The sequence below is a fragment of the Martes martes genome (genome assembly GCF_963455335.1).
Source record: "Martes martes genome assembly, chromosome: 14".
Classification (NCBI taxonomy): Eukaryota; Metazoa; Chordata; class Mammalia; order Carnivora; family Mustelidae; genus Martes; species Martes martes.
Genome location: NC_137902.1, coordinates 9,529,610 through 9,544,353, shown reverse-complemented (window position 1 = coordinate 9,544,353; position 14,744 = coordinate 9,529,610). Strand labels below are relative to the sequence as shown.

Below are 14,744 nucleotides of genomic sequence, written 5' to 3'. Positions count from 1 at the left end.
ACAGCAGAGACCTCTCATACTTTACATAAATGGATACTCTCCTCTCTTCCTTACTGATTTTAAAACCAATTGTTTAAAAGAGCGTAATTGTGCTTTTGGAACAATGACATACACACAAGAAATGTATCTGATAACATCATCCTAAAGAAGGTGGATGGGAACAAAGCTATAACACAAGAAGGAAATTACACTAGATGGTAACTCAAATCCAGTCCTGGATATATTCCAAAGAGAAATGAGTATGTCCACATAACACCTGTACACAAATGTACACAGTATTTCTCAAAGGAAAAAAATGAAAGCCATCCAAATCCCCACTGATGGATGGAGAAACAAAATGTGGTATGAGGAACTATTATTCACTCATAAAAAATAAATACTGGGATATGCTAAAATGTTAATGAACCCTGAAAACCCTATGCTGTGTGAAAGAAGCCAGGGAACAAGAGACCACATACTGTGTGATTCCGCTTGCATGAAATACCCAGATTAGGTAAATCCAGAGACAGAAAGTGTAATAGTCATTGCCCAGAGCTGGGGCATTCAGGAAAAAATGAGGACTACTGATGGGGATGGGGTTTCTTTTTGGGATGATGAAATCTGGCATTAGTGATGATGGTTGCATAACCGTAAACGTACTAAAAACCACTGAATCATAGACTTTAAGTGGGTGAATTATATCTCAGTAAAGCTGTTATTAAAAAAAAAAAAAAGCACAGTGCAGAGTCTTGACCTGCAAGATATTATTTTACATTTATTTCTTAGAAACTATATTCAGAGAGATGACAGACAAATCAGCTTATAAGAAAAACAATACAATTTCCTCTGTCTCTGAAAACTGTATGAATTCAGATGTCAAGCAAATAAAATGCTATGGCTGATCTCAAAGTCAAAGGACATATCAAACCCGATACAGTATTTACCAAGCCATACTCACTTATATGATATCAAAGTACTATTCTGTCAAAATCATTTTCACCAGTAAAAATTTGCTGTAAGCATGTGACCCTATAAAACAGATCATTAAGGCAAAGCTATTCGGCTCTAATAAAGAAATCCATTACATATTTCTATTTAAACACGAGGTCAAATCCATACCCAAAGTTCAGTACTACTGCTGGCAGTGAATGTAAATTAAAAAAGCTACAGTTAACTACAAAAGGAAATACAAATCTGAATGGCTCAAATTAAAATTTACTGTAGAAGAATTTTAATTAAATACCATGTTCAGGGGCACCTGGGTGGCTCAGTGGGTTAAAGCCTCTGCCTTCAGCTTAAGTCATGATCTCAGGGTCCTAGGATCGAGCCCTGCATCTGGCTCTCTGCTCAGTGGGGAGCCTGCTTCCTCCTCTCTCTCTCTGCCTGCCTCTCTGCCTACTTGTGATCTCTGTCTGTCAAATAAATAACTAAAATCTTAAAAAAAAAAAAAAAAAAGCCATGTTCACCTTTCTTAAAAAAATATATACCACTTTTATAGCATGGATTATTACCCTACAAATGCATCATTTACACCACCTATTAGAGTTGTCCCATAATATATAATAAAATTGAGAAAACATAACCTAGCACACAAACAGAAGAATACAAACCTTCTTTTTTAAATAGCGTCAATCAGGGTACCTGGGTGGCTCAGTTGGTTGAGCATCCAACTCTTGATCTCAGTTGAGATCTTGACCTCAGAGTTGTAAGTTCAAGCCCCACGGCAGCAGGTGGAGGGGAGTATCTATCATACCTTAAGTCTAAATACCGACCACCACCCTAGAGCCTCTCCAGATGCTAAATTTCAGACGCTCGTTTCTGATCAGTATCTTCCCAGTCATTTGTTCCACAGGCTTCTCGAACTCCAACTGGCCAACACAGAACTCATTTTCTGTCCCAAATTCTTCTTCCTCTTGTATTTCTTATCTCATATAAGGTCTTCATGATCTACCCGGTCATGCAAGCCAGAAAAGAAAAATCAATCTGGACTCGTCCCTCTCCTCTATTTCCAACTCCCAAACATCCTTCAAGTCAAACACCAAATCCTCATCATCATCAACTCTACCTAAAAAGTATCTGTTGTACCCTCTCCATCCTCTTCCTACCAGGATGACTTCAAATTCATCATGCCTCATCGGCTCTGCCTCAAGTCTCACCACTCTGAAACAAGACCCCCCACAGACACCTCCACGTGGCTAACACTAAACACTATTGTGGGAACCACTCCTCTACTCTTCTGAAAACACGTGGTTCAAATAAGCACCTTCCTCCACCTAAGCTCTTGGGTGGGACATGTGATCCAGACATGACCAGACTCTGGATCCACTGGATCCAGATCACAGTGACTGGTTCAGGGATAAGAATGTATCTCAATTTGGGCCAATCAGTACCTTCCTCGGGACTTCTTACTGAAAAAAAGCGCACATTATTTTTCACTGAGATCACTTGCTGTGAGAACAATGTACCTTAAACTGGCAGTATTCATCTCTGCCACCACGTGCCTGCTTCAGATTCCAACATCACAAAGAAAGCAAGCTGGGAGACCATGAGCAAGGGACGCTAGTGGTATTTTCCTGAGATCTAATGAAGCCAAAACTTTTTTGTTACGTATGCAAATAAATCTTTTCTTAAAATCAATTCCACTTTGGTTTCTGTTGCCTATCAAGTCCTAACACATTTCTTAACAACGAAATGGGAATTCTCTAGCTCCACTATCTAAAATCTTTCAATCATTCTTTATTACTACTAAGGTTAAAGTCCAAGACCTTAAGGTCTACAAATTCTAGCCCCTTGATTATATGATGGCATAATAATCAACTTTGGCACTGCAAGACACCATAAGCAAAGTAAAAAAAAAAAATGATGAACTAGAGAGGAGTATCTGCAACTTTTGCCCCAAGGGCTTAGGTTTTTAATATATAATTATATATATATAATATATATAATATATATAATATATAATAATTTAATATATAAAGTTTCTAAGAAATGGAAAGAAAAAAAGTATTCCTAGAAAAACAAGCAAAACTATGACCATGTAGTTCGCAGAATATAAAACTCAAATGGATTTTAAACATAAGAAAACATGCTCAATTTCATTTACAATAAAAGGAATGAAAATTAAAATCACACAAATTTCATTTGCATATATATGGCAAAAACTCAAATTCTTACAAAATCTCAACCACCAAGGCCATGGAGGAACGGGCAGACATTCACATAGATTGCTGGCTACAAAAGGGTACAACCCCTGGGAAGAGGAATCCCTCTGGAGACTAAATGACCCAGCAATCCGGAAGCTTATAACAAAGACACAGTGACAAAAAGACAATTCTACGTACAAGGGTACTCACTGCAACACTATGCCAGGGTAAAAGACTAGAAATTGCCAAATGGCCACCAGTAAAGTCAGAATGAAGAAACCATTCTAGTACTCAGCAGCTAGAAAATGAAGATCTCTATCTATTGTTCTTTTTTTCCCCTATATATTGTTCTTGTGTGACCTCCAAGTATACTACGTTCATATAATAAACAGGGGGAAATGTGTATATCTCAGTATATGTATATGTACTGGTATGTTGTAAAAACACACAATACACAGAGATACACATACACACGCACACTATATACTCAGAAAGATCACACACAAGCACACACAGATACTGCATGTATATGTGCTTACATTTTCACTTGATCTTAGCCAAAAGGCCGAGAAGCGATATATATGTGCTTACATTTTCAAAAAGTATCAACAGGAGCAAAATTAATTCTAAGATAAATGACACAGTTTCTTTAAAAAATGCTATTAAAAACAAGAGGGAAATTTACTTTAAATTAAAAGACGTTCAACCAAATGGGATGTATAGATCTTACATGAATCCCCATCCAAAAAAAACCAACTATAAAAAGACACTAAAAAAAAAAAAAAATTTGAGACAACTAAAGAAAATTGAGTATGTACTGGGCATTAGATGGCATAATTTATTGTTAAGCTTGCTGGGCATGATTATGGTACTGCAGTTATATATTTTTTAAAGTTTATAACTTTTAATTTAGAGATTTCCCTTTAAAAAAAAACAAACGAAACACTATTTATTATGTACTTGTCTCACAGAAGTGCCCAGGTATCATTTCAAATAATCCTTTATCTCTCGTATTTTTTGTGAACTGATTATTCCAGCTAGAAGCTTATAATTCAGGTTCAATTTCTTCAGCAAGAACATTCCATAGGTGGCATTTTATACTTCTTACATACAGCCCTGTTGCCAAGGATGCCATTCTCCTTTTTGGCCCGACAAACACTTACTTACTCTTTCAAGACTTAGCTCAGAGGTCACCTCCTTTGAAAAACCTCCGTAACCTCCAGGCCCATACTAAGCTGGCGTCCCCTACTTACTAATTCAATAGCTAAACCTAATGGCACTGGAACTGCCTGCCCCGTTGTCCCAGTCAGGCCGTGAATGCCGTTAGCAATGGACTAGTGTGCAGGACCAGACCCCACGGAGGTCTGAGGCCTAAGTGGGCAAAGTTCCAGAAAGTAATCTGTACCCAGTACACTCATCAGATCATCGCCTGGTGTCATGGCCCAACCATTCATACCTGGTTAGCAGGCAGCGCAGGGCCAGAATCTCGAGGTAATACAGGAAGTAGTAATGTCCAGAAGGGGTAAGACCCCTGAGAATATCAAAGGGAGTTTCTGCACCTGGCAGACTCCTTACTATTTGTAAACACTATCTCCCACAGCAGCACGTCTCAATGGGGAACTTACGGAAGCACTTCCCAAACTGGGATGGGCATTCAAATTGCCCAGAAACCTAATTCAAAATGCAGATTTGGATTCAGCAGGGCTGAAGTGAGGCCCCAGATTCTGCATCCCAGGTGGATGCTGTTGGTCTGCAGACCACACTTCCCCCAGTAAGGTTCTGGGAGACCTGAAAGTCCGCCCTCTCTCTGGGAACATTCAGCATTAACTCCTGTCTTACTAATCATCTCTTTTAATCTAACACAGTCTGTGTCATTAAAACAAACAAATCCAAACTTTAATTCTTCTGCACCTGTTGGCATCTTTCTTCTAATATATACCCTCGTGACAACTCTGCCATCTCTCCTCCATCTACATCTTTCCAGCCTCGAAAATACAGGCCCTCAGTAAATGCTTGTTATGTCATAGTCTATATAATCTCAACATATTTAATTCTTTCCCACCGGCTTCTTGTTAAGATATGTTTGTTCACTGGTCCATCTTTCCCATGTGTTTATCAACCCCTGGAGGGCAGAGACTCTTCCCTTCGTGCCCAGGGTCCGGTCTGGCACCTAAGCAGCATCAGCGGTATTTGCAGACTCAGCCTGATGATGAACACATAAACACACTACGCCAGGTTCTTGGAAAGAGCCCTGAATACGAACCTCTCCTTTCTCCTGAGGGACTTAAACGCTCACGTGTAGGACTTGTTTTCATAAAAGTTTAGTTAACATACACCGAAAAGGATCATCAGCTCTACTTAACAAATAAGAAAACAGCAAAAGAAAGTTCTATATTATGCTTCTTCATAGACAACCTCATCAAGATAGGAAAAAACGTTTCACAAAAGGTACCTCCATCTTCCCACATTCATCAGGCGGATCCTGGTGTATGGCCATTTGATACTTGACATATAAAGAAAATGACTGGCTGAAGGACGACTTGAACTCTGGGTCCTCAAAGGAGACAGGTACTAGCCTCACCTTCAGAGCAAGGAAATACAAGCAAATGCTATTGAAACATCTCTACCCACTGGCGCGCTTCTGAAGGTGAGGCTAGAGTAATATCTCCGCAAATCCACTTCCAAAGCTCAGCGCTGGAGTTTTTCATGAAATGAATTAACCCCGGAATGTGCTGACTGGCCCAGAGCCTAAAGCGCCAACTTTATACTAACACTTAGGAAAATTTTTAACCTCTAAGGTCCAGGACAATTCATTTTTCTTTTGTTTTTTACTCTTTCCACCTATTGTGATTCTCTGCAGAGTCAACAGCGTTGCTCACGGTAGTGGCCATTACTTTCGTCCCCTCTGCTAGTATTAAGTGTATTAACATTTTTCCCCTTCCATATTTTTCTTGGGTATTCTGATTTATAAGATTACAAACATATGAGAACTTCTATTAAAATATTCTATTATCTTAAAAAAAATTCTAATATCTTACTTTTCTAGTCCCACTCAGTTGTGTATGGGGATGACATCAACAAAGTATAATTTAGCTGTCATGAACTCTGTCTACACATGACTTTTAAAAGGAGATAAGGCCTATTAACCACGTTGTGCAAATATGCCTATCATAAAAATATAAAGACTTTTCTGTTTTTTCTCATAAATATTTTATCTTAGAGCTCTACTTATTACTAATTTTTAGATAAATACATCCAGACATAGCAACGTGAAAGATAATTCATTTTACGTGCTACTTTCCACTTTGCAATTACGCGTGACTGGCACTTAACATGTCCTAGGTAAAATCTGCACTTTCAGAATGTTCGTTACTCCATACTCCTATCCTTTTGCAGATATGCTGCAAATTGAATATAAATAAAATGTACCACAAATAAATCAAGTTATAATACAATGGTATCAAATGGAGGGGAAAGTTCCATTTGCACAGAAAAATTACACTTGGCCTGCTGACCTGGCTCACAGTTGGTTTATCAGGTGGGTCCTGGTGAATAACCATCTGGTAACGTTTATAGACCTGGTAAGACTCCTGAAATGTGGCTTTGAACTGAGAACTTGGTGGAGATGATCTCACCACCCTCACCTTCAGAAGGAGTTAAAAAACAATGTTCATTAATTATTTATTCCACAGAATATGCATTAACAGTTACTCCCACCCAAAAAGAATCAAAAGTTTCCATACAAATATTAAAACATGCACATATAATATTTTAACATTAAAAATTAACAAGATAGTAAATTTTTGTTTAAAAAGTTTTCCTCCAACTTTCAGACTTATTAAAAAGGCAAAGGATCCTATCTAAACTCTTCAGACTAAGATTTCCTTTTTCTCTTTTAACATATAATGTATTATTTGTCTCAGGGGTACAGTTCTGAAGACTAAGATCTACGACTGAATTATGGAAGATTGACTCTATTGGAAAATGGCAGAACACTTCTGGCACTCAAGACACAAACACAAATAAATACTCTTGAATTCTAGTTGTATGCAACTCGCCTTCAGTAAATCATTCAGAGTCCAGAGTGCTAACCATTACACTATGGAACCCCACTCAGTAAATCATTCAGAAAAACTAAAAATGTGAATATATTTTTTAGACATTCTTTATGCATCACTGCTAACTCTAAATTTACAATTTTTTTTCATAACTGTGAAAGGCAATCCTCAAAAATTATTCCTATTCCATGGCATAGTTAAGAACGAAGACCCTAAAGTGAGATTTCTCTTACTCAAATTTTCATGTCACCATACTGGTCAAGCAGATAAATTTACCTCTCTGTGCCTTGGTTTCCTCACACACAAAATGAGGATGAGTTAACAATAGTAGCGGCACAGTAATGGTGAACACTTATTTTAATAGTGATTATTTACTAACCAGTTAAAATGTGTTAGCAAAACAGAATAGTCAAACAGGAAATCGAATGCAATATAACAAAAAAGCTAACTGGAAAATTTTCGTGTGTGCCGTAAGAAGTAATTCTTCTGCAAACAAGGAGTAATATAAACACACGGTGGACCAAAAAACCTCTGCCCATCCAAGGTATCATTACATTAAAAAAGAACTGCTGTTCTATACTCTAAGTAGCATGTCCAATTCTCTTTACAATTTGAGAAGGAGACAGTCAATACCAAAATCAGAGCAGTTAAGGGATTATAATAGTCAAAGTTGTTAAATTTCTGTCTGATAATATAGATGATCCCAAGGTTTAGATTCCATTAAAGTTAATTTTCAATATCAGGTCCTTAGTGAAGCTCTCAGATGATATTAAGCTACAAATTCAAAGGCTGACCAGTTATTAATGAGATATGAGAACATAATAAAATCATTATCATTAATATTTCAGGGGAAAAAATGTATAAACACCAAATACTGAAGAATGTAGATTTAATCTGGAATGTAAATCAAAAACAATAGGAATACTCTAGAAGTAATCATACCTTACCTACAGAGGTTTGAGAGAACTACTGATAGAAGATTCAAGTAGTGCCACCGAGTACTATTTAGTCAATTCCTAACTGCTGGCTGGCACATGTATTCCCTCTGTTTACCCATTAGAACGGGTAAAACAGTGATCTGCTGGTGTGACCTATTCTTCTTCACGATCGAACCAAACTGCTAAAAATGAAATTTTAAATGGCATATTTTGTCACTTTAACTACTAAATTTCAATCAAGGGATACAATAAGCCAGAGTCCCTTACACAGTAACATGCTAAAACTGGAATTATTTTCACAACTTCAGTAACCAAACTGCCTGAAGTATTTATTTTAAATCTTAAAAAAAGGTTCTTCTCAAACAGTAGTTAACTTAGTAAATACAAATGCTACTTCATCCCAATTCACTATAATTTCCCATTATTTAAATAGCAAAATATCAACTGAGTAGTATAACCTCAAATGAAAATAAATAAGGTATCAACAACAACAAATAAGTAAAATAAAACACCCTCCAAAGTACCTCTAACTTGTGTGATGCATTCTCTGGTAGAGATTCAAAAATTAAATCTTCAAGTGATTTGGGCTGGTTGGATTTATTAGCCTTTGGTGGGAACAAAGATGGTGGTTCACCTTGAGCCTGGAAACCCTCAAGTTCTCCAGCCACATTCTGCTGCGTGAGTTTTAACCTTCTCCTTTCTTTTCGGATTTCCTTTGCTTTCCGACATGGAGGCTTACTCAAATCTGCCCCTTTGCCTAAAAACAATTGCAAAATATTAAACCAATCACATCTGACTCTAGAATTTTTTTGTTTTTCCCCAAAGTCTCAAAGATTCTACAGAATTAAATCTAGAGTTCCAACAGTTAGGTTAGCTTTGCAGGTAGGTGTTTCAGAAGACTCTGATGTAGAGCCTTAAGGTGATCTTAAAATTCTACCTTGGATGGAGGAACTGTCAAAGAAAGTAAATAGTCACAGAAACTTTTCACATAGCTCTTATTATAAAAATAAAAAAAATAAATATTCATCCACTTTTTTGCCTTTGTAAGTTGAAAAAACATAATCAAATGTCTTCTACTCTAGGACATGGATATTTCCAGCCCATTCTTGAGGAACATTCCTCTCAAAGCACTGGTGACATAAATACGTGCTTAGGACCTGGGTGTAAGAAAACACTCCAGCAGGTTTTTTGATGAAAAAATACTCTTGCTTACTTGAAAGTATTTGTGTCTCTCCATCTAACAAATGGATGGGGTCTCATTTGTTCAGCTCCAGTTAATGAGAGTTTTGTTTGAATTAAAAGAGCAAATACCAAATTAAAAGGCATTTAAGATATGAAAATTTTAGGGGTGCCTGGGTGGCTCAGTGGGTTAAAGCCTCTGCCTTCGGCTCAGGTCACGGTCCCAGGGTCCTGGGATGGAGCCCCACAACGGGCTCTCTGCTCAGCAGGAAGCCTGCTTCCTCCTCACGCTCTGCCTGCTTCTTTGCCTACCTGTGATCTCCGTCTGTCAAATAAATAAAATCTTAAAAAAAAAAAAAGATGAAAATTTTAACTAAAATAAACCACAAATTTTAGTAAGTGCCCTTTCATCTAGCAGAGTCTTCATCTAGCAGAGTCTTCAAGTTGAGAAGATCATTAAGAAGTAGAGGCAAAAAATGAACACAAATGAAAACTTCAAAATAATTTAAATGCCCAGTAACAGAATAATTATACAATTTTTAAAACAGTTAAACCACAGACTATCAGTCATTAGAAATGCTTAGAAATTTTCAGGGATTACATTACACAAGGTTAAAAAACAATTCCACTTATGTATAAATTGATACATGAAAAATACTTTTAAAAAAGCCTAGAAAGAAACGTAACAGTCATTTTACATGGGTTTAGAACAGAAAGGACTGTTCTTGTTTTTTGTTCTTGCAGTGTTCTCTTTTCTCCAAATTCTCTAACAATGAACATACTTTTGTAATTTTTTTAAGGTCATTAACAATATAAAAATGCTATTTTAAGATCCTAAAACAGTATTTACAAATCATGTAAAAGTTAACAATATGAAGTTCTACAAGACTAGCAAGTTCAATTTTATAGAAAAGAAATTCAAGACTCAGGGTGTTAAGGGACTTGCCAGAGACCAAGAGCTGGTCTAAAAAAATGAATCTGATACAGGGTGCCCAGGTGGCAGTTGGTTGAGCGTTGAGCGTTGGTTGAGCGTCTGGCTCTTCATTTTGGCTCAGGTCATGATCTCAGGGTCATGAGATGGAGTCCCGGATCCGGCTTCATGCTCAACACAGAGTCAGCTTGGGATTCTCCCTCTCCCTCTGTCCCTTCCCCTGTTCACGCACATTCGCTCTCTCAATAAATAATAATCTTATTTAAAAACAAATTTGATGAGAAAATAGTGACTTCACTAATAGTAAAATCATATTACTTCACTAACATGTTTTCCAATTAAAAACAAACTTTACGGGGCGCCTGGGTGGCTCAGTGGGTTAAAGCCTCTGCCTTCGGCTCAGGTCATGATCCCAGGGTCCTGGGATCGAGCCCCGCATCGGGCTCTCTGCTCAGCAGGGAGCCTGCTTCTCTCCCGGCCTCTCTGCCTGCTTGTGATCTCTGTCTGTCAAATAAATAAATAAAATCTTTAAAAAAATAAAAATAAAAATAAATAAATAAATAAATTAAAAAAAAAAACAAAACACAAACTTTACGTATAAAAACAGACTTTGAATAATTCTAATACCCAGGCAACGAAGGACTGATTCTATAATTAACCATTACTTTATTGCCTTAGAGAATGAATTTTCTTTGGCCTGGGAATCTGTCTTCCTCAAATTTGTCCTGAGAGGCACAAGAGCATTTGGTTAAGAGCACACTCTCTGACATGGGCTGCCTGAGGTCATCTCTGTCACTGGCTAGATGACCTTGGGCAAGTTTCCTTGTCTATACAAATAAGATAATAACCAATCCTACCTATGGAATTCTGTGAGGATTAAATGAGTTAACACATATGTAGCTCATAAAACAATACCTACTATTGGGTACCTGGGTGGCTCAGTTAGGGCTGCCTTCGGCTCAGGCATGATCCCAGAGTCCTGCGACTGAGCCCCGAGTCACCCTCCCCATTCAGCAGGGACTCTGCTTCTCCCTCTGCCCTTCCTCCCCACTTGTGCATGCTCTTTCTCCCTCTCTCTCTCTCTCACAAATAAATAAATAAAATCTTTTAAAAAAACCCCACTATTTAATTAGGGTTATCTATTATTAGCTATCATATGCACCACCAATTCCTACAATGTTTTATCTATACAGGTATCCCATTAATTGTAATAAGGCAAAAACAAACAAACAAACAAACAAACAAACACACAAATAAAATTTCTGCATTTTCTGAAAGTTATTTAAAACTACATTCCCTACGGAAGTTTCAAAACTATGAACAAATTCTAAAACTGGAGTGAAGTGAGAAACAAGTTTTCAGCATTTTTTTCCAGAAATACCACCTATGTCAGCTCCACACTAATTAATTCATTGGACTAAGCAAACAATATTTACTGTGGTTGCTTTACTCTACACGTATGTACTATCACATTACCAACTGCAATAGACAGCAAATTAGGATTTCAGCTTATTTAGGGGATAAAGATTTCCCCAGATCAGTAAGATCCTTCAACATAATGGGAACAGATCAATATAAAATCAATACACCATACCAACCCCACACCACAGAGGCTCATACCACTCGAGGATCCTAGATTAGTCCCAAGAGTTTTGAATAGAGTTCAATAGACTGCATAATTTGTAATTACATTTCAGGAAATATACTTTTCACATTTTTAAAATAAAAAGGAAATGCGCGCTTCAGGAGAAAATCCAGAGACTCCTATATTTTAAAATCGTCTCACATTTTTAATGAGAAATAGCATAAAGGGAAAATAAGTGCAAACTTTTTTTTTACTGTTTTAGTAATCACATGCTGAAGAGCGGCCTGGAATTGTTATTCTAAAACTTTGTGTTCGACAAGTGGGTAACTGCAATATTCTAATTCTAATTCTACCATTCTCTGTGTCCTTGAGACCCAGGTTTCTCAGTGTGGAAGAAAAGAAGATCTAAATGTCAAACAAACATGAAAAAATATGATAGTCCTGAATTTGAACTGCAAGTATCAATACGATACATACTCCCTGGAGAAATGGCTGTACAAGATGACCCAGGAGCCTCAGGTCATAGGAAGCTGCTACGACTACTACCATTTCATCCCCCGAAAAACTAGAAGGCAACTTAGAGAAATTCCCACAGGAGCAAAGAATTAAGACACAGCCAATGTGTTTAGATCCACGAGTTCACAAGGATACCAGAAATAAACAAAGAAAGAAAGAAAAGAAAAGAAAGAAAGATTGATTAACTAGTCACTGTTAGAAGAGTTATTTTGTAGGATGGACAATGAAATGCAAGAATCAAGCATTCCTCTTGCCTTTCTGAGTTCCGTGGGAAAGAGATGAGAAGAGGTTCTGTTTACGGAAGTATCTAGCTAGTAAATGAAAAATGAATGACAGACGGAATATCTAATGGATCAATGGATTTAGGCATTGAGCATTGACCCATGGCTAGTTGCATTAACAAAGAGAGGTACTCAGACACTATGTGTCTCCTGAAAGAACCTCCCACCACCCATGAAGTAACCTTACCCCCCTCAAATAAATAATTTGAACTCAAATCTAATTAAGACTTCTCTATCTCCCTGAAAAAGCGAAACAAAACTGAAACACACACACAAAAAAATTACAATTTAATCTTAATTCGGAACTGATTTAATCTTGACTCTCTAGATCCAACCATCAATTTACAGGCAGGTAAAGGAGTATGTTAAACTGCACTGCGGATATAATCAGACAACCCGGAACAGCCAACCTAGTTTCTTCAAAAAACAAAGTGCAAATAAAAAAGTGGGAGTGATGGAAGGAACCTACAGATCTACCGGGGTTTTCTAAATGTGTCAGTCAACTGCAATATGTGGCTGTGTTTGGATCCTGACACAAACAAATACATAAAAATTAAGAACTCGAACATGGACTATTCAGTAATAGTAAGAAATCTTACTTAGGTGTAATGGTGGTACTTGTGTATTTGAAAATTCTTTTATTTTTTTTAAAGATGTATTTATTTTAAGATTTTTTTTTTAAGATTTTTATTTATTTATTTGACAGACAGAGATCACAGGTAGGCAGAGAGAGAGATGGGGAAGGAGGCTCCCTGGCCAGCAGAGCCCAATGTGGGGCTCGATCCCAGGACCCTGGGATCATGACCTGGGCCATGACCTGGGCCAAAGGCAGAGGCTTTAACCTACTGAGCCACCCAGGTGCCCCTAAAGATGTATTTATTTTAGAGAGAGAGAGAGAGAAAGCTCGCAGATGGGAGTGGGGAGAAGGGCAGAGGAAGAGAATCCCAAGCAGACTCCCCACGGCACGTGGAGCTGGAGTCAGGGCTTGATCTCACAACCCATGAGATTGTTACCTGACCTGAAATCGTGAGGCGGACACTTAACCGACTGAGCTACATGGGTGCCCCAAAAGTTATCTTTTAGGGGTGCATTCTGACATATGGGATGACATAATGTCCGGAATTTGCTTCAGTACAGTACTGGAGAGGGCAACTGACTGGATGGGAGTACAGATGACACAAGAGTGCCCATCCTGAGTCAGTAACAGTGTCACACGAGAACAGGGTACGTGGAAGTTCATTATAATATTCAGTCTACGTTTCCAAAATGAAGGTTTTTAAAATTTTAGAAACTGTAAGTAGTCTTTATAATAAACAATTAAAATAATAAAAGAACTGACCCTATCACCCAAGAGAATAAAAGTTGAAAGAAATTATCTAAATCGTTTAGAACATTTTATTGGACTATTCTTACTAATTAAGATGAAATCTCAGTTGGCATCCCTTTAAACGTCATGAAGTCCTACGTTAAGAAAAACTATATATGAAAAGCACAAACACACACTTTTCTGTATAGTAACATGATTTAGATAAGGAAAACTAAAATAGTAATAAAAATGTCTCCTTTGGGTCATTTTATATAAATAAATATAAGAAAAAATTCAGGAACTGAAGCATAACCATCCAGACTGACATTTTGTGAAATAATTTTTTTTAAAAATCAGGGGCACCTGGGTCGCTCAGTGGGTTAAGCCTCTGCCTTAAGCTCAGGTCATGATCTCAGGGTCCTGAGATCGAGTCCTGCATCGGGCTCTCTGCTCAGTGGGGAGCCTGCTTCCCCTTCTCTCTCTGCCTGCCTCTCTGCCTACTTGTGATCTCTCTGCCAAAAAAATAAAATCATTTAAAAATAAATAAAAATCATACAAACACACGCATGCACACATATATATAACAAACCCATTTAATGCTGGATACATTATTTTTATAAAGATTTATTTGAGAGAGAGAGAGAGAAAGGGACGGAGGGATAGAAAGACTCTCCAACAGACTCTACACTGAACCCAGAGCCAGACATGGGACTTGATCCCAGGACTAAGAGATCATGACCTGAACCGAAACCAAGAGTCAGACACAACTGAGCCAGTCAGGTGCCCCAATCTTGGATACATTTTTAAAACTTAATTCTTTTACAAGTG

At 37.6% G+C, this 14,744-nt stretch overlaps 1 protein-coding gene across 7 annotated transcripts in view; it reads right to left on the bottom strand.

Moving 5' to 3' along the window:
- The window catches only part of ATE1 (arginyltransferase 1), a 161,631-nt gene that overhangs the window by 134,457 nt on the left and 12,430 nt on the right, over window positions 1-14,744 (bottom strand). For 3 of the 7 annotated variants that reach the window (XM_080822851.1, XM_080822852.1, XM_080822848.1), the window contains exons 6-7: window positions 8,643-8,875; window positions 6,638-6,766 (exon numbers count right to left, since the gene is read on the bottom strand). In XM_080822851.1, coding sequence (XP_080678977.1) covers window positions 6,638-6,766; window positions 8,643-8,875 — 362 coding nt within the window. Of the gene's footprint in view, window positions 1-5,574; window positions 5,704-6,637; window positions 6,767-8,642; window positions 8,876-14,744 lie in introns of all 7 variants that reach the window. The other 4 variants (XM_080822854.1, XM_080822853.1, XM_080822850.1 and 1 more) reach the window with 2 other exon arrangements.